General features: G+C 40.3%; 1 protein-coding gene and 1 long non-coding RNA gene across 4 annotated transcripts in view; one reads left to right on the forward strand and one right to left on the reverse strand.

Annotated features, from left to right (window-relative positions):
- ARMC2 (armadillo repeat containing 2) overlaps nt 1–27,465 on the forward strand; it is a 104,419-nt gene that overhangs the window by 30,446 nt on the left and 46,508 nt on the right. For both annotated transcript variants that reach the window (XM_036024545.1, XM_028510012.2), the window contains 5 exons: nt 4,194–4,270; nt 8,696–8,794; nt 12,570–12,745; nt 17,885–17,987; nt 19,290–19,513. In XM_036024545.1, coding sequence (XP_035880438.1) covers nt 4,194–4,270; nt 8,696–8,794; nt 12,570–12,745; nt 17,885–17,987; nt 19,290–19,513 — 679 coding nt within the window. The remainder of the gene's footprint in view (nt 1–4,193; nt 4,271–8,695; nt 8,795–12,569; nt 12,746–17,884; nt 17,988–19,289; nt 19,514–27,465) is intronic.
- Nucleotides 1–27,465, reverse strand: part of LOC118500298 — a 48,711-nt gene that overhangs the window by 5,061 nt on the left and 16,185 nt on the right. For both annotated transcript variants that reach the window (XR_004902860.1, XR_004902859.1), the window contains exon 2: nt 13,890–13,993. This is a non-coding gene — a long non-coding RNA (uncharacterized LOC118500298). The remainder of the gene's footprint in view (nt 1–13,889; nt 13,994–27,465) is intronic.

Below are 27,465 nucleotides of genomic sequence, written 5' to 3' on the forward strand. Positions count from 1 at the left end.
ACCAGGAAGCTGGGAAGAGGAGCAATTATACTGGATGACTGCATCAAGATCTAAAAACACCTGATAGGCAAAAACACTTTATCAAGTACAACACCGAAATTCAATAAGAATGCATTTAAGAATATGAATAAGAATGAGCTGCATGTGTAAGAAAAGGCAATGACTGGCCAACACTGTGATGTGACCACCAAAACCACTAATGCGTTTTTAGGCTGCATTATTTAGAATGTCTCCTCTTTGCTCCTCAGGCCATGCCTTTAGCTCAGTGCTGGGTCCCAGACTGTGAAAGGCATCCAGACAAACTGGCACTCCGAGTGGCTAAACAGGCTGGTGAGAACATTTAAAACCATATCAAATGAGGAAGAGTTGAAGGGACTGGAGAAGCCTGTGAATGACACCAATGATAGCAGCTGTTATAATAGTAAACATTTAAATACTCACTATTATGTGCCTGGAACTATGCTAAGCAATTTTACATCATATCATTTATCCTCGCAACCACCTTACATTGAGGCATATCATTATTTACCACCCCTGCATCCACAGGTCAGGAAACCAAAGCTTAGGGGGAAAAAAAAAACTTAGCCAAGGTCACACAGCTGATAAGTGGTAGAGCCATGGGATTTATTAGTTATAGGAGATGGCTTTAAGAGATAAATGCAACAACACCTTTAGGTATTTGGATTTTCAAGAAGGATAAAGATTTGTTTCACATGGCTCTGATTAGCAGAACCGAGACCAATGGGTAGAAGTTACAGGAAGATTTCCACGGAGTATAAGACCATCTAGTCTCTTCTTTTTTAGCCAAAAGGGTATTTTCTTTTTGAAGACCACTGATTCAACCCAAAATTTCCAGTTTACCCTGGCCAGACTGGACAGTTCTTCCTCAGTCCTCATCTTCTTGGACCTATAATCACATCTGTGTTCATGACATGTTGCTTGGCCTACATGAGAGCACATTTTATTTCTGTTCTTCCTTTGGACCCCCTTTCCCCTTTCTGCCCTCTTCCTGTGAGTGTCTGGCAGTTCTGTTCAGGGAGTCCAGCCTCCGAGCCAGCCTGGTCTGACGGCACTGGTCTGTGTGTGCTGCTTTGATGAACAGAGCTCCTTGTCTGATCACCACATCTCCTTTGTAGATGCTCCATTTTTCATCAGAAACTCAATGTGGCAAAACTCAAACTTACTTTACCCATCTAACTGTTCTACACCGTAACCTCCCGATTTTTAAAGGATTTTACTTATTTGTTTTCAGAGAGAGGGAAGGAGGGAGGGACAAAGAGAGGGAGAGAAATAATGTGCACTTGCCTCTCGCACACCCCCTGCTGGGGACCTGGCTCACAACCCAGGCATGTGCCCTGACTGGGAATCAAACAAGCAACCCTTTGGTTCGCAGAATGCCACTCAATCCATTCAGCCACACCAGCCAGGGCTAACATCCCCATTTTTGTTGGTAGCAACCCTACTATCCTGTTCTTCCTTGTCCACCTTCTGTTTGTTCTTCGGCCTGAAATCAACCACTAAGTCCTATCAACTTCTCTTTTATAGGATCTCTTGAATTTGTTCTTTCTTCTAGAATCCCCCTCTAACACTCAAAGGATTAGTCCTTGTTAGCTCCTCTGCAACTCTCCTAAATGCTCTTGCCACTGCACATTCTAAATCCCATCTTCACTCACTTGTGTAAGCACCAATGACAGCTCCTCATTGCCCACTGAATTAGGTCCATTGATTCAACCCCAGGTTTCAGGCAGCGGTTTCCAGGAGCTCCCAGCAGAAACCTTCCACTCCTGTCTTGTGGGCCCAGTGCGGTCATCCCTGGCCCCGAGCACCAGGCTCCACTTGCCCCTCTCCACCTTCACTCATGCTGCTCTCCTCCTGAGGACAGACCTGTCATTTGCTGGTTCAACTTGTCTTCTTTTAAGGCCCACGCTTGGTTCATTCACATCTTCCTCTCAGCATTCGCTTCCTTCTCAGCATCCCTCCGGTTCTTCTAACCTGCTCAGTTTCACACTCTAGTACTTGCGTAATAAAGACTCTATTGGAATTTTATGTTTAAAAAGTCCCTTAGTTCTTCAGAGTAGATTTAAAATTCTTTAGGACAACTCCTTGTATGTTCTGCATCACACTGACATCCAGCACCAGGCTGCCCGGACAGGTGCTCGTTGACTGAGACCTAAAGAAAAAAGTAATATTGGCAATTTATTAAGTTCTGCAAGTGTACTCATTACTGTACCAAACAGAGGCATTGCCCTCATTTTAAGATAAGGAAACCAAGGCCAGGAGGTTAAATAATGTGATCAAATCAACGTAGCTGTTAAGTGTTGGACCCAGAATTTGGACCTAGGTTGGCTGGGCCCAGAGCCTGTGCTTCGACCTCAGCACCGTGGTGGTCGGGCGCAGTCCTGCGCAGTCCTGGTGAGTTCCAGTGCTGCGCCGCTCTCGAGGACCAGTGGAACCCAGCGCTGTCAAACTGCTGTGTGTGGTAAGAAGAACCCGTCTTTGTTCCCCTGAGAAATGGGGGTACACACATGTGGTGTTTAGGAAGGCAGCCTCATCACTGGCCATGTCCTCAGGGAAGGTAGACCAGTGACTTCGAAAGGCCATTAGCTGAAAACTGTCTTGCCCAGTTCCAACGGTTGTTTGGGACAATAATGAAAAGAAGGACTTGCTTCTCTGGGCCTCACATTTTCTTGTTATTTCTAGTGGTGATAGATATGGAAACTTCCCGTCTCACACCCTGCCAAACTTTTGGCATTTTATCTTTTCAGAGGATTGATTTCCTTTATTTCTATCTTCTTTGAGATCTGCTTCATTTACATCTCAACTCTGAGAGTGTTGACAAAAAAGATCTCATCCCCATTTCTTTGCTTGATTGGCTAGGGACACCTTGTTACCAGATCTGTTTTTATATGTATAAAAATAAAGTAATTGTTTCAGAGTATTAACTAATTGGACTTTTTTAGAAGGTTAGCTTGATCTTTTCCCTTGTAGGATAAAAAGAAGTGTTAAATCAGGTATTAAAGAAAAAGGACATATCTATGGAAAAATGATCTTTGGAAAACCCCACCCAGCAAAGGTCAGCAGTAAAGGTCGAGCAGGACCAGGCCGAGCGCTCACTGGGCGTCAGGGCACAGCGAGCAGGGGTGGCTCGCGAGCGCGTGGATGTTCGTGGGGACCCTGGCCGTGTGTACATGCATCCCTTATGACCTTCATAGCGAATGTCATATTTTACAAATAAAAGTTTGCTTTAAAACTTTCACTATTCTCTCGGTGTTTGTTTTTCGTTTTGTTTTTTGTCTTGGAATTTTACATAGGTATTTCAAAGTAAGTACTTTTAAGTATCAGCTCTAGCTAAAGAGAAATTATATCCTTCATAAACCATTTCTATATTGAATGTAAACTTAAAAAATAGCAGGTGCATAACCCTGCTATTGGCTATCCATTACACTTTTGTTTGATACACAAAATATTTGTCAGTTCCGACTACCTGAATGTACCTCCCATTTTTTTAAACATTTAAATTATGTCTAAAAATTCAACATTTTCAGAGAACATATGTTTAATTTTAAAATGGAAACAGGACACTCTGTGATGTAGTAGGAAGTACAGTGAATTGAAAATTATGGGATCTGGGTTCCAGATCTGACCTTGCTCTGTGACCTTGGGCACATCTGACAAATTTGAGAACTTTTTTATTGGAGAGGAGGGGGCTGGAGAGAGAGAGAGAGAGAGAGAGAGAGAGAGAGAGAGAGAGAGAGAGAAGAGGAGGGGAAGGGAAGGGAGGGAGGGGAGGGGAGGGGAGGAGAGGAGAGGAAAGGAGAGGATTGGATTGCTTCCAGCTCATAAATGCCAGGCTTTTGTGATTCAAAGTAGATTCTTTCTTTTTCTAACAGTGACCTCTTGTGGCATGTATCCTTAATCAATTTTTTGATTTGCAAAGTAAACTTTGGATTTATTTTTGTTGTTTCTAGTAACTGTATTTCATATTGTTAAACAAATGTGACTTATTTTCAAAACACAAATCTCAGTTGAAAATTAGAAGTTGATTAAAACAGGATATAGAGGACCAAGCTCCACTCTATAAACAGGCTCTGTGGTTTCTTCAGAAACTGTATATGGCCGACTCTTGACGCTCACAGAAGGAGAAACGCTTTGGCTTTTGTGCTGAGTGCTGTATGTATTCCTCTTCCTCCTAGGGACCAGGCGAAGAGGGGTTCGAGGACCACACCGTGCCCCAACAGCTCGGACCAGAGCAGGCCGGGGACCAGAGCAGGTGAGGTGCTTGTGTTCTCAGAGGTCTCCACCTTCCCTTCACCTCCAGCATCTCTGTTCATAGAAAAAACATTTGCACTGAAAACATCTGATGTCGGCTCCTTGTTTGAAAACTCCAGGCGATTTGTCCAACTTGGTCACACGCCAACATTTATTTTTATAACTTTTTATTATCTTCACAGTAGTCTTACCATTCTTACCATTATCCCAGCTCAAATATCTGTAGATTATAATCTTAATGAAATTATTTTGTGATAGTATTTGGAAAGTTTCAAAACTTGACTCCAACATGGTTACTGAGTTCAACAATTTAGTTTAGAATCATTACTCACTTAAGTGAAACTATATCAACTGTATGATAACTGCCCTCTGGGTGTTTAAACTAATTGAAAAAGATATGTAACACTATAAATCACAGACTAGAAATGATACAAAATGTATCATGCCATGGAGTATAGCAATTAGAAAAGTGAAGTAGGCTATATTTATAGTAGAGTGAAATGACTATAAACATAACATTATGTGAAAAATTAAGTTGCAAAATATGTTTTTCATGGATCCAGATTTATGTTGTAAACATGTAAAGTCAAGCACGATAAAAATAAAAATAAGCTCCTGATTTAAAATGGTAGCAACCATCGGAGGGAGAGGGAGCAGGGGACAGGTGGGGGAGTAACACAGAGGGCACCAAGTGTCTCTGTAACGTTCTGGTTCTTTAAAACAAGGAGAATGAAAGTAGAGTTGATATTTGACCAAAGTAGTTTTGGATATGCAGGTGTTTGTTATATTCTTTGTACTTTTGTTACATACATGAAATTTTACAAAACCAAACTTATATTAAGTTCAAAGAATATTTTATTATCTTCAAAACTAATTTCTTATAGATAAAATGACTTTTGTGGCCAATGAGAAACCTTAGGTAGACTGATTTCCGTGTCAGCATTGTTGCTGAGCATTTTACATTTACATGCTAAAAACACCAGCCAATAAACACTGTGTCAAGTTTTTGTGTCCAGAACGCAAAGCTGTGGTTAAGAACTATAACCACTGAGACAGCAAAATCTTAAAAAACATGCTGAAATTTCTGCTCAACTTACACAATTTCCTGTTGAATCATAATTTTTATATTTAGCAAACCTAGATAAAAGTGCTTTCTATAATGTTAGGTGGTTGCCCAAAACTGAGACAAACTTTAATTTTTGTGGCTCCTAAAAAGTAGTCGTAGAATTCCAGGCTTCAGTTTCTAGAACAGAAACTGAGTTTGTGTAGTATGTGCAACGGAATTTGCGGGGAGAGCAGAGCTGGAGGAGGTGTGTGAGGGTGGGGAAGGGGAGAAGCTGGACTGGAGACACTGCTCATGCAAGGGTGTCTAGGAGAGAGTTGAAAGCAAACCCTTACGCCATAGCGTCTGGCTAACTTCTGTTCCGAGAAGAAACAAACCTTAGAAACATTCAGAAGGGCCTATGAGGGCCTTTCCTTTCTGAAGGTTAAATAAACTGTTCTGTGATTTCTGGCTCAGCCCTGTAAATTAACTCTTCCTGGGGTGAGCATGTTACCAATTCTGTTTGTCCTGAGAGAAGAGTCGAAAACCCTGGTTTTTCATAAAGCTATTCTGTTAAGGAGTATATTGCATAGAAGGTAAAAAGGCTGATTTGAACTTACTGGACTTGAAATTTGTATTTCTAGTAAATTTAAGTGCATCATACATATTTGTTAATTAAATTATTTTTCTGGCATTGTCTTTTGGCTTTTTGCTTGATATATGTTGGTTTTATTCATATACTTTGGACTTTGAAGATGTCACATACCTGGGAATATGAACAACTATGTTTTTTATACTGCTTGAATATTCATGTTTACTTTTAGAATCCATATTTGTAATTTTATCACAGTGAGCGCAGACTCATAAAAGTAATGATCCAAAAGATTGCAGTGGTGGTCTGCAATCCTTTATCTGCTGTTCCAAAATACCAAAAGCTCTGAAAGCTGAAATCTGTTTCAAACTCATTCAGTGACAATGCCTGACCTGTGCTGATCCAAGGCTGATGTAGTCTTTGATTCGTTAGTGTGAATATTCACATGTTTTGCTACAGGGGGGCTGCCCCAAAGACCCTGCTTGGCGTGGTATGTAATATGCAGTATATGTACCATATTGCCTTATGAAAATTCAAAGTTTTCTGGATCACAAACCACATCTGGACCCAAAGGCTTTGGATAAGGGATTGTCCATAGAAGATCTGGAAGATACGGACTGATTTTATCCAGTTCAACTCTGTGTTTTATGGTGAATTCTTGCTTATGGGTTACACAGACTATGTGAAACCTTGCAATTAAAACTATTAACAGCACCTACACTGTTTAGTTACAGCTTTTTTGACAATGCCTTTTGTCTACTTTTGCTTCTCAAGTGCTCTTCCTGCCTAGTGTACACCAGCCCTCCTGGTATTAGGAAGGTTTAATGAAAGGCAAGCCTAAGCTCGCGGCAACTGGGAGTGGCCATTTGCAGCAGGGAGTGAGTGCACAGGGGAGGCCTGCATGCTGGCTGGTAACTGCCTCTCTGTATCGTTACTGCATGCTTGGAAAATTTAACATGCATTGTACATTTTCTGTTCAACAGTAATACAAGTGTATTAGAGGTTTTGGAAAATACAAAAGAGCACAGAAAAGAAATTGAGATAACCCATAATCTCAATACTTGAAATGACCATTGTTATCTCATTTTACAGAGGGAAAGCGAAGCTACCGAGCTGGGACTCAAGCCCAGAGGGTGATGGTGGAACCTGTGCTCTTCCCAGGCCTCCCTGCTCAGCTTGCCCTTTTTCTGGTTAAAGTAACCTAAACGTATACAGGCCACACACCCTTTTGGTGCTCTCTCTCTCTCTCTGGGAACCCTCTGATTGTCCCTATGACTTGTAACTCATCATGTGACATTTCAAGTGTCCAGGCACCCACTGTGTGGTCACGTAATTGGTATTGGGTCCACCCTGTAAGGGCATGGCTTTCCTGGTCCAGTACAGACTGGGTGCCACTTATGGGAAAGGACCCGAGAACGTGCCTCCAGCACCGCTCCTGAGGGCGGCGCACTCAGCCTGAGGACCGCACAGTCAGCCTGAGGGCTGTCTCCAGCTAGACCAGGTGTCGGATCTTGAGATATTTCCTGTGTGAGATATAATCATGATTTACAGTTTCTAATATGATTTACATTTCCCTTCAAAGTTACCTTTTAGCTTGCAGATTTGCTGCAGGGCATAACAGCCTAGAGCTCAAGTGCAAAGACTATGGAGCTACCTGGCCTTGGGCAGGTGACGTAATGCTCCTGAGCCCCACTTTCATTACCTGGAAAATGGGGACAGTCTGGGAACCTCACACAGGGTTGTTACAAAACCTGAAGACAGGCCTGCTGCATCTGAGGCATGCAGTGACTGGTGGCTGTCCCTTCTCTATAGCCGCATCCCCTGGGGAACACCTGCCCCTGAGGATCTGGCATATCACACGGCCTGATGCTCTCCAGGCAGTGATGGCCTGTTTGTTTTTTAATCAAGGAAAGAAATTCCTATCTATTGTGTGTTATTAGATGCTGGGCACTGGGGTCAGAGACTATTCACATAACCCTGAAAGCAAATATTCTGGTCTCTCTTTTGCTGATGAAGCTCAGAAAGAATGAGAAACCAGCCCCTGGTCACCCACTTCATCAATAATAAGTTGGAATTTGAAGTGAGATTTGTCGCACCCAGAACCCAGGTTTGTCCCGCTGTCCCCTACAAAATCTGTCCCCAGTGACATGAACACTTTATTTCATATAGGACAGAAAATCTCTGCAGGCCTCCCTTTCAGAAAACTTCATTCAACATTTTCAAGATTTTTATTCTTTTTTTTAAGATTTTATTTATTTTTAGAGAGGGAAAGGAGGGAGAGAGAGAGAGAAACATGAATGTGCGGTTGCTGGGGCCATGGCCTGCAACCCAGGCATGTGCCCTGGCTGGGAATCGAACCTGCGATGCTTTGGTTCGCAGCCTACGCCCAATCTACTGAGCCATGCCAGCCAGGGCTTCAAGATTTTTATTCTTTATATATCTATCATTTTTATTTTTTCTATATTACAGAGGGATACATTTAAGTAAAAATAACTCAAAACTGTCTGCCTTATTGACAATAATTTCAACATTTACAAAGCTGGAGGTTTTATGAAGTGTCCCAGTCAGAGTTTTAAGTTCTGATGTCTTTGCGTTATCTTATCTGAATTTAATTTGGGGTGATCTGATCAGAAGACATGTAGTCCTAATTAGCGTTATTGAGCTTGGGAGCAAAGTATAATTTAATTCTAGAGTTTATTAGTTTCCGTGATAAATAGCAAAGACTTTTGACGGTGCTCCAGCTATAGTTCTTCTTTCAATGCGGTTTCTCCTGCTCTGGGTTTCTTTTGCAGTTTCAAAAGCTGACTCGCAAGAAAAGGACATGGAAATGGAAGTAGACGATGTCCTTTGGAATACAAGGATAGTGCCAATTTTGCATAAATTAGAAAAAGGTAATAAAAATCAGTTTTTGTTTTAAATCAAAAATATCTGTGGTTATTTATATGTCCCCATTGTCCTGATATTTTTAGTATACTTTGTCACTTCTGTGAACATGTTCAAAAACAAATGAAATCATCTACTTATCTACCCAGGGTTGTATGTATTAAATATTACATGTAAACCTAATTTCTAGTGAGTGAAATTATACTTTAACTGTGGCAAGAGAACCTAGTTCTAAAATTCCCCTTGGTGTATACATTAACTGTCACCCGTTCTGCCCAAGGAAGTGCTGATTTGAACTCTTTAGGGTAGCAGTGAAGCAAGAAAGCGAAAGATTAAAACATTTCAGGTCTCCGAGACTCTGACTAAGTCTCATAGACTGGCATCCCCAGCGGGCATGCCCCTGGTTTTCTAGATCCAAATGGACATGTCCTACTCTCCTTAGGTCGAGCACGCCCATTAGGGATGCTGCTCAGAGCAGGAAGTGCCCTGGCACTCTGCAGTGTGCAACAGGGAAAGCCCACGATCATCAGGTCTCTGCAAAAGGGACCTGTGGGAATCTTGTCAGAACGCCCCCCTGCCACCCTTCTCCCTCTTTGCCTCTGCTGAGGAATCCATTTCTGAAGTCGAAACAGGCTCCAGGGGAGCTGCAGTGATGGCCCCAGGGCTGAGCTCAGCGGCCAACGCACAGTGCCCAATGCACAGCGCCCAACCGGCCTTCACTGGGAATCGTGGCTTGAGTGTCTCTTGGATAAGCACAGCAGCATGGTAGCCACAGGAAGGGGCCCTGGGAGAAGCAGGGTAAATGAGGCCCCCTGCAGCAGCCAAGCCAAACAGGAAAGTCATGCAGAAGACCTACTCCCTGAAAGGTTCCAATGACCTTGGCTCCCTGTAGGCACCTAGTTGTATTCATAGCTAACGCGGGAGCCCTGGACAGATGGCCACGGGGAATCACCTAATCTGTGCTCGGTAGGGCTCTCGCTTACCAGGTGAGCAGTGAGTGAAACTAGATCATTACCACAGTCCCCTGCAGCTCAGATCCCTGAGGGTGAGAATGGGATGACTTTGTTCCATCTGGAGGGAGTCATTTTCACCCTCTTGTTAGTGGGCCAGGTCAATGGCAGCCCTTGTTTTAGGAGATGTGTGCAAAGGCTGGTGAGGAGAGCAGTTAGTCTGGGTAAGAGTTTGGAAAGAAAGTGTACTAGGAAGAACACAGCAGTGGGGAGAAGAGCCACTGTGCAGAGGCCCACCATGGAACAAGTCTTCAGCCTGAAGGATTTCAAGAGGGATCCAAGGGCTCTGCCACCGCGGATGCCAACGGGAGTCAGCAAGAGCTTGGGGCCAGAAACGTGGGTGAATCTCCCTCCTCAGAAGGAACATGTCTTCCATGGGCAACTTTAAGAACAGCAAGAGTTGGCAGGGCTGGGTTACTTGACCCTTCAAGATTCTTTTTTTCTTTTTTAACTTTTTATTTTGATGTAATTTTAGGTTTCTAGAAAAGTTGCAAGAATGCTACAAAGAAATCTTGTATGTTCTTCCCCCAGGTTCCCAGATATTACTATTTTACTACATTTGCTTCATCATTCTCTTTCTCTTCCTCCCCTTCTTGTACTTTTTCCCTACACCACACCCCTCAACACACATGCACGTTGTTTATTTTTCCTTTTTTTAAACCCTTTGAGAACAAGTTGCCCACATGATGTCCCATAGCCCTAAGTGCTGTGGTGTGTATTTTTAGAAACAAGGGCATTCTGTTACCTACCTGGAAATTACCATACAGTAAATGATGAATCTGATCCAGATTATTGCCAGTTATCCTAATAATTTCCGTTATAGATAAAAGAAAATCCTGGATCACAAGTTCCAATTATTTGTTGTGTCTCTTTTGTAATCTTAATATATTTGAGGAGTTTACAGGCTACCTTGCAAATTGGGTCTGTCTGGTACTTTCGCACAGTTACTGATAGATCGAGGGTAGGCATCTGAGGCAGGTGCATGGGGTGAGCAGTGCAGGGCCCCCAGTGCACCCCCTCAGGAAGCATGTGAAACCGACTTGGTCCATGACTGATTGTGATGTGACCTTGGATCACTTGAGGAAGGTGGTGTCTGCCAGATTTTTCCACTGGAAAATCACTGTTTCCCCCATGTTTGAGATGATGTTGTTTTTACTACTCATCGAACTTTCACCCACTAGCTTTAGCCCCCTTGAGAATCTTGCTAGCTCTTGGATTCAAGTTGTCTCTGAGGCTTTATGATATTTATAAAAAACCTAAGAGTATAAAGTGTTTAATAGTTTATCAATAGTTTAAAATGTGATCCTTGAGCCTTCTTTTTAAATTTCTTTTAAGCTAACACAGATACTCTCGAGTATAGCCCACCAGGCTGAGGATTTTGTGGAGGAAAGTATTAGGAAAATGCATTGAAGTCTACACCCACTGCCAGAAAGTGGCCTGTGGCCTGGCCTCCGGTTTGTGAAGAAACTGCCAGTCACAGAAGAATAAAACAACAAAAATGTTTTTTACAATAGCTCAGGTTTTTCCCTTTATTTAAAGTTAGTCCAAGTCATTTCCCATCAATTCATTTATTTCAGTGCATAACTGAAAGGCATTGAAGGTTACTTACCCATTGAGGTTTAAACCTTTTTCTTAGATGTTATTGTTGAAAAGAGCTAAAAATGGCCTGAGTCATTTCCTTCTGCAGGCGCACACTTCCTCTATGTGGGCTTTTAAGAGCACATTATGGTATTTATTTAAGATTGGTTTCCTACTTTTAAATTTCGTGATGGAATCTATCAAAGATAATATTTTTCAACTGAAGGCCTTAGATCTTGGATTCTTATATTTCTCCTCCCGTTTCATGTCTCCTGCTTTTCTTCCTTGTGTGCCTATTAGAATGGCTGCCACTTTAAAAAAAAATTGCTTTCCTCAGAATTGTAACAGAAGACCTCTTTTTTATTCTCCTCTTTTCTAATAACCACCTCTCAATAATGGTGGGTGTGGTGACATTTTGAGATTTTGTTCTGTGTGAGCCCTCTGTTTTCAGATGATGAGCATTCTTCTCAGAAAAATATTGATCATCGATTTAATCAAAGATGTATTAGAAAACAAATATGCATTAGACTGTGTTGCCAGTTGTCAGTGCAGTGTTCTCATGGCACCATGCACGATGGATGCAAACATGCATCAGACAGGATTCCCACCACGAAGCGTGACATCTGTTTGAGGGCCCTAGACATATAGCATAACATACATGTACATACATGTGAGAAATAATAGTACAAAATGACATTTGTTGTATGTGGACTAGTGCACCTTTTCTCGATAAGCCAGAACCTCAAGAGAGCCTTGAAGGACCTGAATCAGTAGAAACGAGGAGGAGGAGAACATTCTAGACCAGTAGAACTGTGCCCCAAAGGGCTGAAGATGGAGGTGCAAGTGGTCTGCTTCCATGAGCCTGAACAGAGCCCTGGCTGAGGTGGAGGGCTTTTAGAATAAAGGAGACCAACAGAAATAGGTACAATTCCATTCTTCAAAATGCTCCTGAAAAGACCGTGTGTGCTCGATAAGCTGACTGATTAGTAAGTAAGTCAACTTGGTAGGAGATGGATTGACAAAATGAAAAAGTCAAGTTGATAGAAATGATAAGAAAAGGGGAAGAGCATAGTTCAGGAATTTGAAGGTGTCCAGGGAAATAATTATGGGTTTTTACTTACACTGTCTGTGTTTGACACACTTGAGAACTTGACCTTAATTAGTAAGTGCTGCCTCCCTCTCTTTGCCCTGACAGAGGAAAACATTGAAATGATGTGTGCTGCTTGCACAGAACTTCATCATGCTTTAGAGGAAGGACACATGCTTGGAAATAAATTTAAGAGAAGAAGTACTCTCCTGAAGACCTTGTATAAGCTAGTCGATGTTGGTTCAGACCCGCTCAGCCTTAAACTGGCAAAAATTATCCTAGCAGTAAGTTCTTCTTTCCTCTGGCCTAGTAGATGGTAACACATAAAGGTTTTGTTTAATGCTTCACTTGTAAATATTACAAAGATGATCACAAATGCAGTATACTCGCTTAGAATCTTGAAAAAAATTAAGGTATTAAACTTATATCCCAGAATTTGACTAGAATGTACTGTCTAAGGAACTAAGCCTGAGGACACAGAAAATGTTCAAAAAACTCTTACATGTGGACTGTGGCTAGGTTTAAAAATGTGACAATAGGCAAATACATTCAGAACGGTTGCTCAAATAACTGGACTGGAGAGCAGTATCGGAGAGTACAGGCTGTGGTTTCTGCTCTGCGGTTTCTGGTGGGTGCTTGATTTTGCCACGTGATTTAATAAATAACTTAAGATAACTTGAGCAATGGATGCAGTGGCCAGGTGCTTTATGAACCGGTGTGAAGCAGAGAAACAGCTGCATGCGGGCGTGGGAAGGTGATCATAGAAGGCTCCTGTGAGGTGTCGGAAGAAAAAGCCAGACACCAAATGAAAGCGTAAAAACTCTGTCTCAGACAAAATGATATCATTGTTTGAGGGGAGCACTTTGTTGTCATAGCCATAAACAGTTGGAACTAAAAGATAAGACACAGTTATTATAGAATGTTCTAAGACAGCCGCTAAAACAAATGAAGCTTTGTTTACCCAGTTTCATAGAAGTAAAAGCTATTATGTTAACAACCCATAATTTATATAATTTAAAATCCTAAAGTACACAGTGAAAGTAAGCATTGGCATACTTGCTAACAGTGTAGTGAGAGTGTCCACTGTCTCTTACTTTGGTACCTTTCATGCGGAAGAATATTCTGACTGTATGCTCTATGCAGTTCTTTGGAGCAGCCACATGCTTATTCATCTGTTATCCTAAACTATTCACCAACCCCCTTGTAAAAATTGTGATATGATATATGACTCAGAAAACAACATTTCTTTGAAGTAGTGTGTTCAGTATTATTCAAGTCCCCCTTCCTTGATGATAATTGATCAATCCCTTTAGTGAAACTAAAGGAGCATAAACCACAGGGAGGACTTCAAGTCAAAAGTTTTAAGTGGAGATAACAGGATATCAGCATGCTTGCCCAGTTCCCTTTCTGGCCCTGGACTTGGGGCACCTTCTGGCCTAAGAGAGCCCCAGTGTGAGTCTGGAGGGCTCTGCCAATGTAGCTGCCAGCTGCCCAGGAACTGCCTTTGAATTTCCATCCAGATCCTAGACATCCTGGCCATACAAAGCCAAAAAATCAGTAAATCAAAGAGTGAGAGAAAGAAGGAAAATGGTATGAATTTGTTAATGCTTTGCAGAGAAAGTATTCTCTTGGTTACTAAAGGTGCCATTCAAATGAATTGTATACATGGCACAATTTAACTATTTTAAGGCAAGCGGCTAAGGGGTCTGGCAGGCAGTGAACATGTTCCGGACGAAACGCACATTTAGGTGAAGCCCTCTCCGTGACATTGCCTGCCTTGCTGTATCAGGGGTGAGACTCGCTGGGCTCCACTCCAGAGTACAGAGACGGGTAGGCTGTCCCTTCTGATTAACTACAAACCCACCGGGCCAGCCCATCAGGCTCAACTTCCCATTTGCCTCCTGAACCTCCTCTAACGTTCCAGGCAAGACGTTGTTTCGCTTCGGCCTTGATGATGGGGTTCCATGTGAATTTTTAAAAGACCATATAAAATGCTGTTGAAAATAATCAGCAAAAAACTAAAGGTATATAGGACTAAGAAGTTTTTAATAACTTCTTCTGCCAACATTTAGTTTATCTATCAATTTAATGTAATAATTCAGACATTTAAAATTATTTATAGTTAAAAAATTCAGTGAGCACAATGTTAGTCGTTCTGATTTCTTGCATTCTTTGGTTTAGTGGAGGTTTGTCAGACCACTTTAATTTTACTCTTTGTATTGAACAATCTTACAAAAATACATCAGTCTATATTCAGATTTTTTTGAGAGTATAAGCATATGTACACTATGAATGTAACTATACTCAGGAGGGAAAACATTTAGCACCCTGTACAGGGGTAAAAAAAAAAACAAAACAGAAAAAAACAGTATGTCAACAGTGATTATATATAGTGGTAGTGTTATGAGTGATTTTAAAACTTCTCTTTAATTTTTCAAATTTGCTTTCAATAGAAAAGACTACTATTTTTAACATAAGAAAAATACCCCACCAAAGGACCCAGCTTTGTGTCAGGGACTCTTGACACTGGGAATACGAGTGACTAGCAGAGCCCCTGCCCTCCAGGCTGGCCCCACAGCCGGAGGGACAGGCAGTAAACACACAGGGCGCCCAGTGGGCTGCTGTGTGCTGTGGGAAGAACATTAACCAGAGTAAAGGAAATGGACAGTGTGTCGGGGCGGGGACGGGGAGAGTGCTGTTTTCTGTAAGGTAGTCTATATGCTTTGCATATAATTTAATATTTCACTAACTTTTCATGTCTCAAAGTCATAATTTTGCAGTTTTCAAAAGGTAAGGTATAAGAATTTGCTTTGAGTGTAAACTGGCCTTATAGTGGACCTGTAAATTGTGAGTTATTTGTTGTTTTCTTTAATGAAAACTCTGACACTTTTTTCCCCCTTTGCTACTTTTCACTAAGAATATAAGACTTGGGTGTATGTGGGGTGGGATTGGTTGTATTCATTCACTTATCCCACAGGCTTTATCAAGCATGCAGCACATGCTGCACACTGCCATTCAAAGAGCAGTAAATTGTGATTTTTGACCTCAAAGTCTCACAACATTATGGAAGATTGTTGACTAATTAAAATATATTCTTATGTATTAAGAACATTATATTTTCCATTGATGTAGAATTTTTTCTATTTTTTTTCACTTGTTTTCTGAGTGCTTACACAATATTTTTTTAAGCACCCAATCGTTAAAAATGTGTATGAGTTCCCATTTCCATTTTTCCTCCTGAGAACAGCAGGAATCTCCATTCTGCCATATGTGCTCGTTTCTGAGGCTTCCGCAACAGGGCTCCTCAGACTGAAATGTGCGCAGGATCCCTTGGGAGCTTGTTAAAGTGCAGGTTCTGAATCAGTCCTGCTGGGCAGGGCCTGGGATTCTGTGTTTCTAATATTGACCAGGTGATGCCAAGAGGAGTCGAATGACTTGTCTGAGGAGCAGACTCCTCAGTTGCAAAATGGGAATGACGACACCTAATGTGCAGGGTGGCTCTGGCATAACAGGTAAAGGGCCCAGAGGAGGGGCCAGACAGAAGCTGCTCCATGGAGAACGTCCCCCCACCCCTCCAGGTGGGGCTAATTGTATTCATCACTGTATCTCCTATAGCAGGCACACAGTGCACAATGGGCATTCAGTAATATTTATGGATCAGACACAAAACAAGTCTTTAAAAAAATATGATTGACAAATTCCATTCTCTTTTTTAAAACTAACTGAAACTCATTAATAAACAATATTAAAGATAATTTGAAAGATACTCTTTAATGATAAAATAATGACCCTTATGCCTTCCTTTTCACACAGATAGATTTATTTGCTCAGATGACCTGAATCCTACAAACCTATTTTATACTCATGCAATGAGGGAATGTAATATGTCTATTTTATAATAGAAATATCAAGAGCTTATAAATGTCTTTTTTAAAACATAGTGTTCACAGTGATACTTTTTGTGAATGCTTAATATGAGTAGTATTGATGTTCCACAATTTATCAGATTATTCCCTAACATTGGGATCTTTAGGATTTTTAGGATATTGGATATTTAGGATTTTCTTTTTAATCTTTGCTACTTTAAATTTAAAAAATAGCTAATTTAGATGATTCAGTTAGTCCTCCTATCCTGTGCTTTTTAAAAAATGTATGAGGTCTGTCTAGACAAAGTATAGCCATTGTTAATATAATGAGAACATTTTGCAGGACATTGATGTAACCTGGCAGCCAAGAAAGAAGGGACTGGAATGCACATGTGTGAACAATGATGACTTCACTGTACCAGTCAGTGGGGGTGGTAGATGCCACTGAGTGAATATGTATACTGTGTGGCTGTCACATTCAAAATGACTGAGTGAGTAGAGCAATGAATCTGCAACAAATTTTGCATTAAGCTTGAACATTCCTCTGCAGAAACTATTTGATGATGCAGAAGGCCACAGCTATGGGCAACTGGTGATTGGCAGCTTCATCATAACAATGCACATCTCATACAGAGTTTTTGGTGAAACACCAGTTTGCCCAGGTGACTCAGCCCCCGTTACAGCCCAGATTTGGTCCCTGGGACTTCTGGTTTTTCCCAAAACTAAAATCCCTTTGAAAGGGAAGAGATTTCAGACCACCAATGAAATTTGGGAAAATATGATGGGGCAGCTGATGGTGACTGGGAGAACTATGTGAGGTCCCAAGGTGCCTACTCTGAAGGGGACTGAGGTGTCATTGTCCTGAGTACAATGTTTCCTGTCTTTTGTACCTCATATTACATGGCTGGATACTTTCTAGACAGACCTTGTATACTTCCTTATCACCCCTATGTTTAATTTACTTGAATTTTTTCTGTGATTTAGAAGGTAATTTTAAACTTTGAACATTACTCGTCATTATCTCAAAGCATTCCAGAAAATGCCTTAAAATAAATAAATATATATATTACCTGATGAAAGAATGACTTTTTAATTTTCTTTTATACAAGTGATAAAAAGAATCATACTTTTCCCATTTCTTTTCTAACTTTCACCTACACTGTTTTTGAAAGTAGTTTAATCTGAAATGTTGGTATCCATCTTTCTTTACTTTTGTGTTTTAAAGCAACTACTCCATTTAATTAAATTTATCAACAGTATCCCCCCTTTTTCCTCATATACTCTTTAAAAAGTAACTAGTAATCTCACATATAAGCATGTGCCTTTATGAAATAAAAAATAAACATTTATTATTAAAATGTGCTAATCCTAAATATTATTTATATTAGATAGTTGGCAAATAAGTGGCCAAAACTTTTGAAAGTTAATTTCTGTAGAGCTTTGTTTTATGTTTTAAAAATACTCTTGCTGCACTTGTAAAATGAGAAGTTTGTGTTCAGAAATCATGGCATGCCTTTCCTTCCCTCCATGACAGACATGTGTTTTCCTTCTCTGCAGCTTAAAGTGAGCAGAAAGAATCTCCTTAGTGTCTGCAAACTTATATTTAAAATTAGCAGAAATGAGAAGAATGATACTCTCATTCAAAATGACAGCATTCTGGGTGAGTATCATTCAGCACTACCACTGACTAAATGTTGCACTTGAGTGTAAAGTTAAAATTAACGATACGTGGAATTTTTTAATCTCCTAGTATTATGTGGAAGTTATGTGACACTTGTACTCTGTCCTTCTCTATGTTTTCCACATTCCATTTAATATATCCTTTGGAAGCTAAGAGGGTAGTCTGCTATTTTTGTAATGCTTGTAATATATGTGACTTTGCAAAGTGTTCCCTATTGAAAACTTCATTTCCTGGTCTTGGATTTATTATCAGGAAAAAAACACACACCACATTTAATAGTATTTAACATAATTGAAGTTCGTGTCTTTTGTATATAGTAAGAATGACTAAAACTTGGAAGACTTCTATAACCATTGTAGAAATTTGTCATCCAAGTGTCTCAAATGTGTTTCAAATATGTAGATAGAGAAATTTTACTACATTCTAACTACCTAGCTAATGAAATCTAATTCTTGATGTGCTCTTAGATAATTAAGATGCTCAAATCATTACCTAAATAGAAGTCTTTTATGAAACAGGATTGCTGATCTAAAGGAAGGCAGCATGGCAATACTTTGAGTCCTCTTTTTGCAACATAGGGCAAATGGTCTTCCGCTTTTTTCTACCCCAGTAAACAGGGACAGGCCCAGTCAAACACTGAATCAGCTCTTTGAAAACTGTAGACTAAAAACAAAGATTCTGATAAATGATCACACTGACATTAATAAAATAAAATATGAGGGAGGCATAAAAAACCTTATCAGAGTTGCTTGGATTACTCCTAAAACCTAGTAATAGTATGTTTTTGGATGGATGTTCTGAAGTTGTCTTGGGAAAGGGTGGATATTATATCTGAAGCATTCCTTTCTACAGTGATCAAGATTTTTTAAAAGGTCCTATCTCAATTAATTTTCCATTCATACAGCAACTGGCATATACTTAATGGTTTGTTGAAATGTAACTCCTAAATTGCTTTAATAATTAATTATTCTACAATAATTCAAAATGTGTGTAATCAAAATAAAGGTTGGTAAATGTTAGCAAGAGACAAGGGTTAGCATTTAAAGAACATTTTCTTATTTATATATTATAGCCCATCCTTTTACTGTCATTACTATTATGAAGACTTAGCTAAAAGTAGGTTTTCCTCTTTATACTAATCAATAATCCCTAACGAGCATTTGACTTTAGGTTCTGACTAACATTCTACAAATTGTATTTGACATTCACATACAAACACTTTAATATATCTCTGTCCAGCTGATATAATCACACATTTGTAATACTCCATCCTTTTGACAGAGTTGTTATTGGAGGTCCTGAGAAGGGAAGACCTGCAAGCGAACACTGAAGCTTTTTTATACTGTATGGGGGCTATCAAGTTCATTTCTGGAAACCCAGGATTTCTCAATGAAATGGTCAGCAAAGGTGCTGTGGAAATACTGATGAATTTGATAAAGCAAATAAATGAGAACACCAAGAAACACAGTACGTGTTTGCCTGATTCAGGCCACTTGTTAGTTCAAGTAAGTATTTTACTTAAAAAGGTGAAATGTATAAAATTAGTTTTCATGTTACCTAGTAACATTTACCTGCCAGGTGACTGCAACAGGTAACAGGTGGGCTGTTGCCTACAGCCAGGCAGGGGTGCCTGGCCTTGGGGGCCAAGGGCAGCAGCTGGTGCCCCACCTCCTCCCCATGTATGCCTGTTTCCCCTGGAAAGGCTCTTCCATGCCTGTGCATGGAGCAGCTGTCCACACAGCTTGCAGACAAATTTTCCACTACCCTGCAGAGAAAGAAGGCCTGGAAGCATGAAAAAGCAGCACCTCTTTGGAAAACAATTGCATGTCATAATCAGAATTATAATTATATGGAGATTGTTCATGACGATGGGTGGTAAATGTCATGAATCTTGTATCTACAATAAAAACCAGAAAGTTAATGAGATTGAGTGGGTAGTTGTCGAGGGCATATGTAGATGGCATGCAGGCCTGAGACTACAGGAACGAAGGAGAAAAGAGTGAATACATTTAATAGGACCAGGGCAGGGAGAAAAAAGGCGTTGTGTGTTAGAATTTTATTACTTCTTTTGTGGCAGATTAAATTTCATAGATAAATTATTTTCACTGGAGCTGCTTCAGCTCTCATATTCTTTTTTAGATGAGCTTTTACTCTTTAATAGCGTTTGTATGTCAGATAATAGCATCTTTGATGTAATAATTAATGAGATTTGAAATGTGCTTGTCAATTAATGAGGATTGATTAAGTACTCAGAGCCCTTGAAGCCCTTGGGGAAATGTGTTAAAAATTAGATCTAGGCCCTGGTATAAAGATGCTTAAAGTGTTTATGAAGATTATTAATTTTGGACTTGTGGTTTTGCCTCCATTTTGAAGATTGTAGAAACCTCTTTGTCACAAATGATTCAAAATTCTGCTGGCTGTGCCATCTTTTGGCTAGGAAGACTTAAGAAACATTATATTCACACTGCCAGTGTTACTATTTAGTTATTCAAATTTTCCCTCAGTGAATAATTATTTTGGTTATATAATTATACTTTTTGTTAAAATGCAAAAAAGTATAAGGAAGCGTATAAAAATAAAACAGCTTTTATTTTCTCCCTGAGATAACAACATACCTCCAGCATTTTAGTATCCATTCTTTGAAGAATTTCATGCATATATATACTTACATATGTATAATTATATATAATTCTTGCTTTTTATCATGGAACCTGTTTTTTTAATGGTTATATTTGCTTGTTTTCCATTTTTTCCCTCTTTGTTTCTCCTCCGGTCCACCCAGTTGGCCATCTCTGTTCATACTGATGTACTCAGAGCTTTCTATTACACTCACAGGCTCTCAAAAGTGTAGAAATGCCCTTATCTTTTCTCATTCAGCAATAGTAAAACCCCTTTGAGTCAATTCCACAGACTTATTATATTTTTTTAGTGGTAACATAATATTCTGTGACTAGGCTGTACCTCAAATAATTAACCATTCTTCTATTGAGATATTCACTCTGTTTTTAGTTTTGATTCAACAACTTCTGGAATTCTTATCTAGTTTAAAAAAATCTTTTTTCAACTTATTTATTGATGTATATTTTTATAATAAAATGAATTAGAAAGTCATAAATTATAAAATATAAATATTTATATAATTAAATATAAATATTTATATTTATATATTCACATATATAAGGCGTTGGAAAGAAGTTTTTTAAAAATATTTTATTGATTATGCTATTATGGTTGACCCATTTACCCCCCTTATACCCCTCCAACCTGCACACCCCCTTCCACTCGTATTCCCCCCTTTAGTTCATGTCCATGGATCATACATAGAAGTTCCTTGACTTCTATATTTCCTACATTATCCTTAACCTCTCCCTGTCTATTTTGTACCTACCATTTATGCTACTTATTCTCTGTACCTTTTCCTCCTCTATCCGCCTACCACTCCCCTGCTGATAACCCTCCATGTGATCTCCATTTCTGTGATTCTGTTCCTGTTCTAGTTGTTTCCTTAGGTTTTTTTTTTTTTTTTAGGTTTGGTTGTTAATAGTTGTGAGTTTGCTGTCATTTTACTGTTCATATTTTGATCTTCTTTTTCTTAGATAAGTCCCTTTAATGTTTCATATAATAAGGGCTTGGTGATGATGAACTCCTTTAGCTTGACTTTATTTGGGAAGCACTTTACCTGCCCTTCCAATCAAAATGATAGCTTTGCTGGATAGAGTAATCTTGGATGTAGGTCCTTGCCTTTCATGATTTTAAGTACTTTCCAGCCCCTTCTTGCCTGCAAGGTTTGTTGTTTTTTTTTTCTTTTTTTGAGAAATCAGCTGACAGTCTTATGGGAACTCCTTTGTAGGTAACTGTCTCCTTTTCTCCTGCTGCTTTTAAGATTCTCTCCTTATCTTTAATGTTGGTTAATGTAATTATGATGTACCTTGGTATGTGCATCTTTGAGTCCAACTTCTTTGAGACTCTCTTGAGCTTCCTGGACTTCCTAGAAATCTATTTCCTTTGCCAGATTAGGGAAATTCTCCTTCATTGTTTGTTCAAATACGTTTTCAATTTCTTGCTCTTCCTCTTCTCCTTCTGTCACCTGTATGATTAGGATATTGGAAAGTTTAAAGTTGTCCTGGAAGTTCCTCAGCCTCTCCTTATTTTTTTGAATTCTTGTTTCTTCATTCTGTTCTGGTCGAATGTTTATTTCTCCTTTCTGGTCCACACCATTGATTTGAGTCCTGGTTTCCTTCCCATCACCGTTGGTTCCCTGTAACATTTTCCTTTATTTTACTTTTCATAGCCTTCATTTTTTCCTCTATTTTGTGACCATAGTCAACCAATTCTGTGAGTTTCCTGATCACCAGTGTTTTAAACTCTACATCTGATAGGTTGGCCATCTCTTTGTCACTTAGTTGTATTTTTTCTGGAGCTTTCATCTGTTCTTTCAGATTTGGGCAATTTTTTTTTCGGTCTTGGTGTGATGTTAGGTAGTAAGGGGTGGAGCCTTAGGTGTTTACCAGGGCGGAGCAACCCTCACGTCACTGCGTTGTGACACAGTACGTTGGGGAGGGGTCCAAGAGGGAACACCATTGCTTGTTCCGCTGTCTGCCAGATTTCAGTCACTTCCGGATTCCGGGGCTACGCACAAGCAAACTGGGCCTTTCTGGTGCTGCTTCCCAGGTAGGTGGGTTTGTGTATGTTCTAGGACCCCCATGCGTCTCTCCAGTGAACTCTCCCATGGGGCTGGGAGTTTCTCCTAACACCACAACCCCCACGGGTGTTTTCAGTCAGAGGCTTTGGGGCTTTATTTCCCTGCGTTGGGACCCTGGGTTACATGGTCTGTCTAGCTCCCCGGTTGCTCCTCCTGGTTCATGCGCACTCAAATGTGGGACCGCCCAGTCCACCGGCCGTTGCCTTGCCACGAGTCCTCTCCTCCCTGGATGCCCCTCTCTGCCTCTTCTACAGGTCTGTATGAATGTTTCTTCTTTAACTCCTTGGTTGTCAGACTTCCATACAGTTCGATTTTCTTGCAGTTTGGTTGTTTTTTGTTTTTAAATTTGTCGTTGTCCTTCTTTTGGTTGTGCAATGAGGCACACTATGTCTACCTATGCCTCCGTCTTCAGAAAGAGCTTTTTAAAACCAGACTCTCTCTCTATATGTGTGTACACAAATATATAATAGACTATATATCTGTGTCTATAATATATATAAAGTAGACTGTATGTCTATACCTCTATATATCTGTGGATAGATAGCCTGGTTTAAAAAGAGCTCTTTTCAACCTATTTTTATATATAATATTGTGTATTTTAAAACAATTATATAATGTTACATATTTTATATTTATATAAATATATTTACATAATTTATACATTTAAATATATAAATTTATGTATACTTGTATTTCTCATTTATTTATACATAACAAAATATGTAACTATATAATATATAGGAGCATTGAGTATATCAAATCAAGAACTAGGACCACTGGTATACCAGCAAGTACAGTGTTCTTCTCCCTGATTTTCTCTTTTCTTTCCCTCTTCTCTCACCTCAGCTTCATCCGGTGCACACTAACTCACTAGGTCAGATGCCCCTTTTCTTTCCTCACATGCACACACCCCTCTAGGGCACTGTGGTGCGGAGCCCTGTAGTGACGTCCTCCTCACTGCCCACCAGCTCTCGCCAGGCACTGTCCTCTGAACCTGCCTGGCATCTGCTGCCCACATGACTGAGTACTGTCCCAGAGGCATAGTCAGCACCCCACTTCTACATCCAGCAAAAGAAAGTGGGGCCTGGCCCATGGCCACCAACTGCCCTTTGCATCAACTATACAATGTCAGTATGTGTGTCTACAGATTTGGACAGGGAGGAGATGTTGTTTCAGGGTTAGGCCTTTGACTAAAGTCTGTGGACTCAGTTAAACAGTGATTTAAATTATATTAGTAATTAAGGATTGTACCAAGGTGATTTGGGTCTTTTAAATCACACTTTACTTATATTTAATAGTTTTTAAATGTAAAGCCTAACAAATATGTATTTAGTTAATTAATTATTATGGGTATACATAAATAAGCTGGAAAGTATGTCACTTCTCATTTTCCGGCTTAACCTGCCCGTGGGAAGCCTGCCTCGCTCCAGATCGTGAGATCAGGGCCACAGCAGTAACTTCCCCCAGTGAACCCCGCTCTGGTGTTCGGAGGAAATAAACTGCATGCCTATAAAGTGGGAGCAACTATTCCCACAATTATACTTCTTAAATTCATACAGATAATTTTATTGGAGATTTGATAATTAAACAGTACAATAAGTTATACTGTTTACAGTACAAATTTTGAAAAAATATTTTGACATCTTTTTTAAAAGATTTTGCTTGAGTAGAAAGCAGCGGAAGAAGCTATGTATTTTCTAAGTGCTTTACTTGAGGTATGTAATTTATTATAATACAATGAAATGCTCAGATCTGCTATGTTTGATGAGTTTTGACAAAAGCGTACAGCCATGTAATCCACACCCCTGTCGAGACGAAGGTTTCTCAACGCTTTCCTCCCACCTCTTGCCAGTTAATTCCACTCTCCTACTCCCCACCCCCACCAAAGGGGACCATTTTTCTGATCCCTCTCATCATAGATAAGCTCTGCTGCTCTAGAATTTAATATAAATGAAATGTACAGTGTGTACTTTTTTGTGCCTGCCTTTTTTTAACTTTCATTTTGAACTAAGTATAGATTCACAACATGTTGCAAAAATAGTACAGAGCGGTCCTGTGTACCCATCGCCCAGCTTCTGCCATAATTATAGTACATTACTAAAATAAGGATAAAAATGATTGGGTGTGACATAATTATTTTGGCTTATTTTGCTTATTAGCATATAATTTGAGATTAGATGAAAATGTTTGTGGTCACAATCTTTAGTAGTGTTTATTAGGCTCGTTAATGTTTTAACGATGTACTTGTTAGTGGGAACAGGACAGCTGTTTCCTACCTACGAGCATTCCTGCACGCCTATAAAGGACACCCAGCAGCCTCCCCTCCACCGCCCCCCCCACAACCCCCCACATCGCCATGGGAGAGGGGGCAGTCAGAGCCTCACTATTCCCTTTCTTGGGGTGGAGCTACATGTAGGCAACTCACTGTACCTCAGATTCTCTAGAGACAACATGTCTGAAGATTCGGGGAGACTCAGAGGCCCCAAAGATATAATTGTCTGAGGTTTTGAACTGGGAAATAAGAGAAAAACTAAGGCAGAAGAGGAAGGGGAGACATTTACCACCGCAGTTGAAGGACTGTAGCTTCAGCTGCAGCAGGCATGCCTTCTACCCCTGAGCCCCCAAATCAGATTTGCCCATGCAGTCACAGGCAGCTGCCACCCCTGGAGGAGCAGAGGACACCTGTGCTCACCAAGAGGAAGTGAGAGGCAGAGAGTGGCCGAGAGTGTTATGCTGCAGGAAGTCTCCTCACAAGGAAGGAACATCGAGAATGGGAAATAAGTATTCCTACTCCTGCAGTTTCTGGGGGGATCCATTTGCTTTCAATTGCTGTCATATCAGCTCCAGCCTCATCTCTTCCTTGTAGACATATTAGTGTGGCAATAGAGAAACATCGTTACCTTTAACATGTACTTGTGAAAATCAGTGTTATTACTTGGTAGTTCTTATGCATGCCCTCCAGACTAATTTTCTTCATTTTACCGCAGTGGCCTTCCATATAGTTTATATGACATTCAGAATTTCAGCTACACTGAAACATTTAATAGCCACAACTAGAAGAATCAGCTACCCACTCACTTCTCCAAGGTAACTGACCTAGGGGCAGTAAATGGAGAAATAATAATAAACATAGGCAGACATTAAACAGAGTCTCAAAGTAGGACACGGAGGGTTTGAGGAGGGCAGAACCACTTCCTGCCCACACAGGACACCCACGGAAGGAATGCCCCAAACAGGGTCCATAGCCAGGCACCAAATGTTATCAGGGATTATGAGTGAATATTACTTATATCTTAACTCCAATGAAATGCTTAGGAATTTTTGATACTGGAGGTTTCATGTGTATACTAGCATCTTGTCATTGGTTTCTTTTTTGTCAGCCAGAACTGTACTAATCATATATGAGACAATATGAAACTTCTTGGGTTACCACATAGGCTTTGGTTTGGGCATATATGTGGTCTCAGTTTGTCACAAATCCAAAAAACGAATGTGCTTCTATTAATAGAGGGACATGGTTTTGCTGAGGTTGGAAAATGGTGTGGCTTTGGTCTTAAATCATTTGACATTGTTTGTGGTCTCTGGCTGCTGTGTTTTATTCTTTCACATCAGTGGGAAGTGAACCATTTTGCAGTTAGCAGTTAAGTTCAGATAAGGCTCAAGGGATTTTGGTTATGGATATTCCAGATGATTGAGGAATAAAATGCTTTTAGAGACAGCCAAACGAGTGGGGGAAGCAACAGACAAGGAGTCGGAGCCCCAGACGCTCACCAACCTAGCTGCTGGTGAACTCTCTGGGCTTCAGTTTTCTCACCTGAAAAATGAGGCTTGCCCTGGCCGGTGTGGCTCAATGGATTGAGTGCCAGCCCACGAACTGAGGGGTCGCCAGTTCGATTCCCAGTCAGGGTACATGCCTGGGTTGCAGGCCAGGTCTCCAGTTGGGGCAGCACAAGAGGCAACCAATTGATGTATCTCTCGCCCATCCATGTTTCTCTCTGTCTCTTTCTCCCTTCCTTCCCCTCTCTCTAAAAATAAATAATTTTTTTGAAAAGTGAGGCTCATAATGCCATTCTGTCTGCCTTCTGGGATTGGTTTAGGGAGCAAATAAGATCAAGCACACAAGATAGCTTAAAAACCCTGAAGTGGTTGCTCAAATCCCTTTCATATAACATTCAATGTATAAAAATAAAACTAAATCTTGATGCTAATTTTGGTAAAGGAAGAAAAACAACTTTTAAACTATTAATGGCACAGTTTTCAATTGTATTACATTCCAAAGATTTCTTTGAAAGCTGGTTTTTAGAAACTGGGAAAACATTTCTCCAACAAACAATGTAATGATTGATGGTGAAGTTCTCAGGCTAGCCAAAAAGCCATTTTAATTTCTGATGCACCTAAACAGGAGCTCTGTGGGGGCCTGTGAGCTACAGGCTCCTCTGCTCTGGGATAGCTCTGATGGCTTAAACGCCTTCTTGGGCAGAATCTGGTGAGTTCCCTGGAGGCTGGGAACTCTGATGGAGGAATAGTGCAAAAAGAGGGGGTCATCCACTGGGGGAATATATGGAGGCTCAGGTGGGCCAACCAGCCCTCCCCACCTGTGCCCACCCCAGTGCATAGAGAATGCTGGGAATGGAGCCATGCCTGCTGGTCTGTGTTGTCATTCATCAGTCCACTGTTCTAAATCAGAAGGGCTTCATATTTGAAGATTTCTCATGTTTATTAAGATTTTTCAATTAATAATTGAAAACTAATCAA

This window comes from Phyllostomus discolor, chromosome 4 (assembly GCF_004126475.2).
Source record: "Phyllostomus discolor isolate MPI-MPIP mPhyDis1 chromosome 4, mPhyDis1.pri.v3, whole genome shotgun sequence".
NCBI classification, from domain to species: domain Eukaryota; kingdom Metazoa; phylum Chordata; class Mammalia; order Chiroptera; family Phyllostomidae; genus Phyllostomus; species Phyllostomus discolor.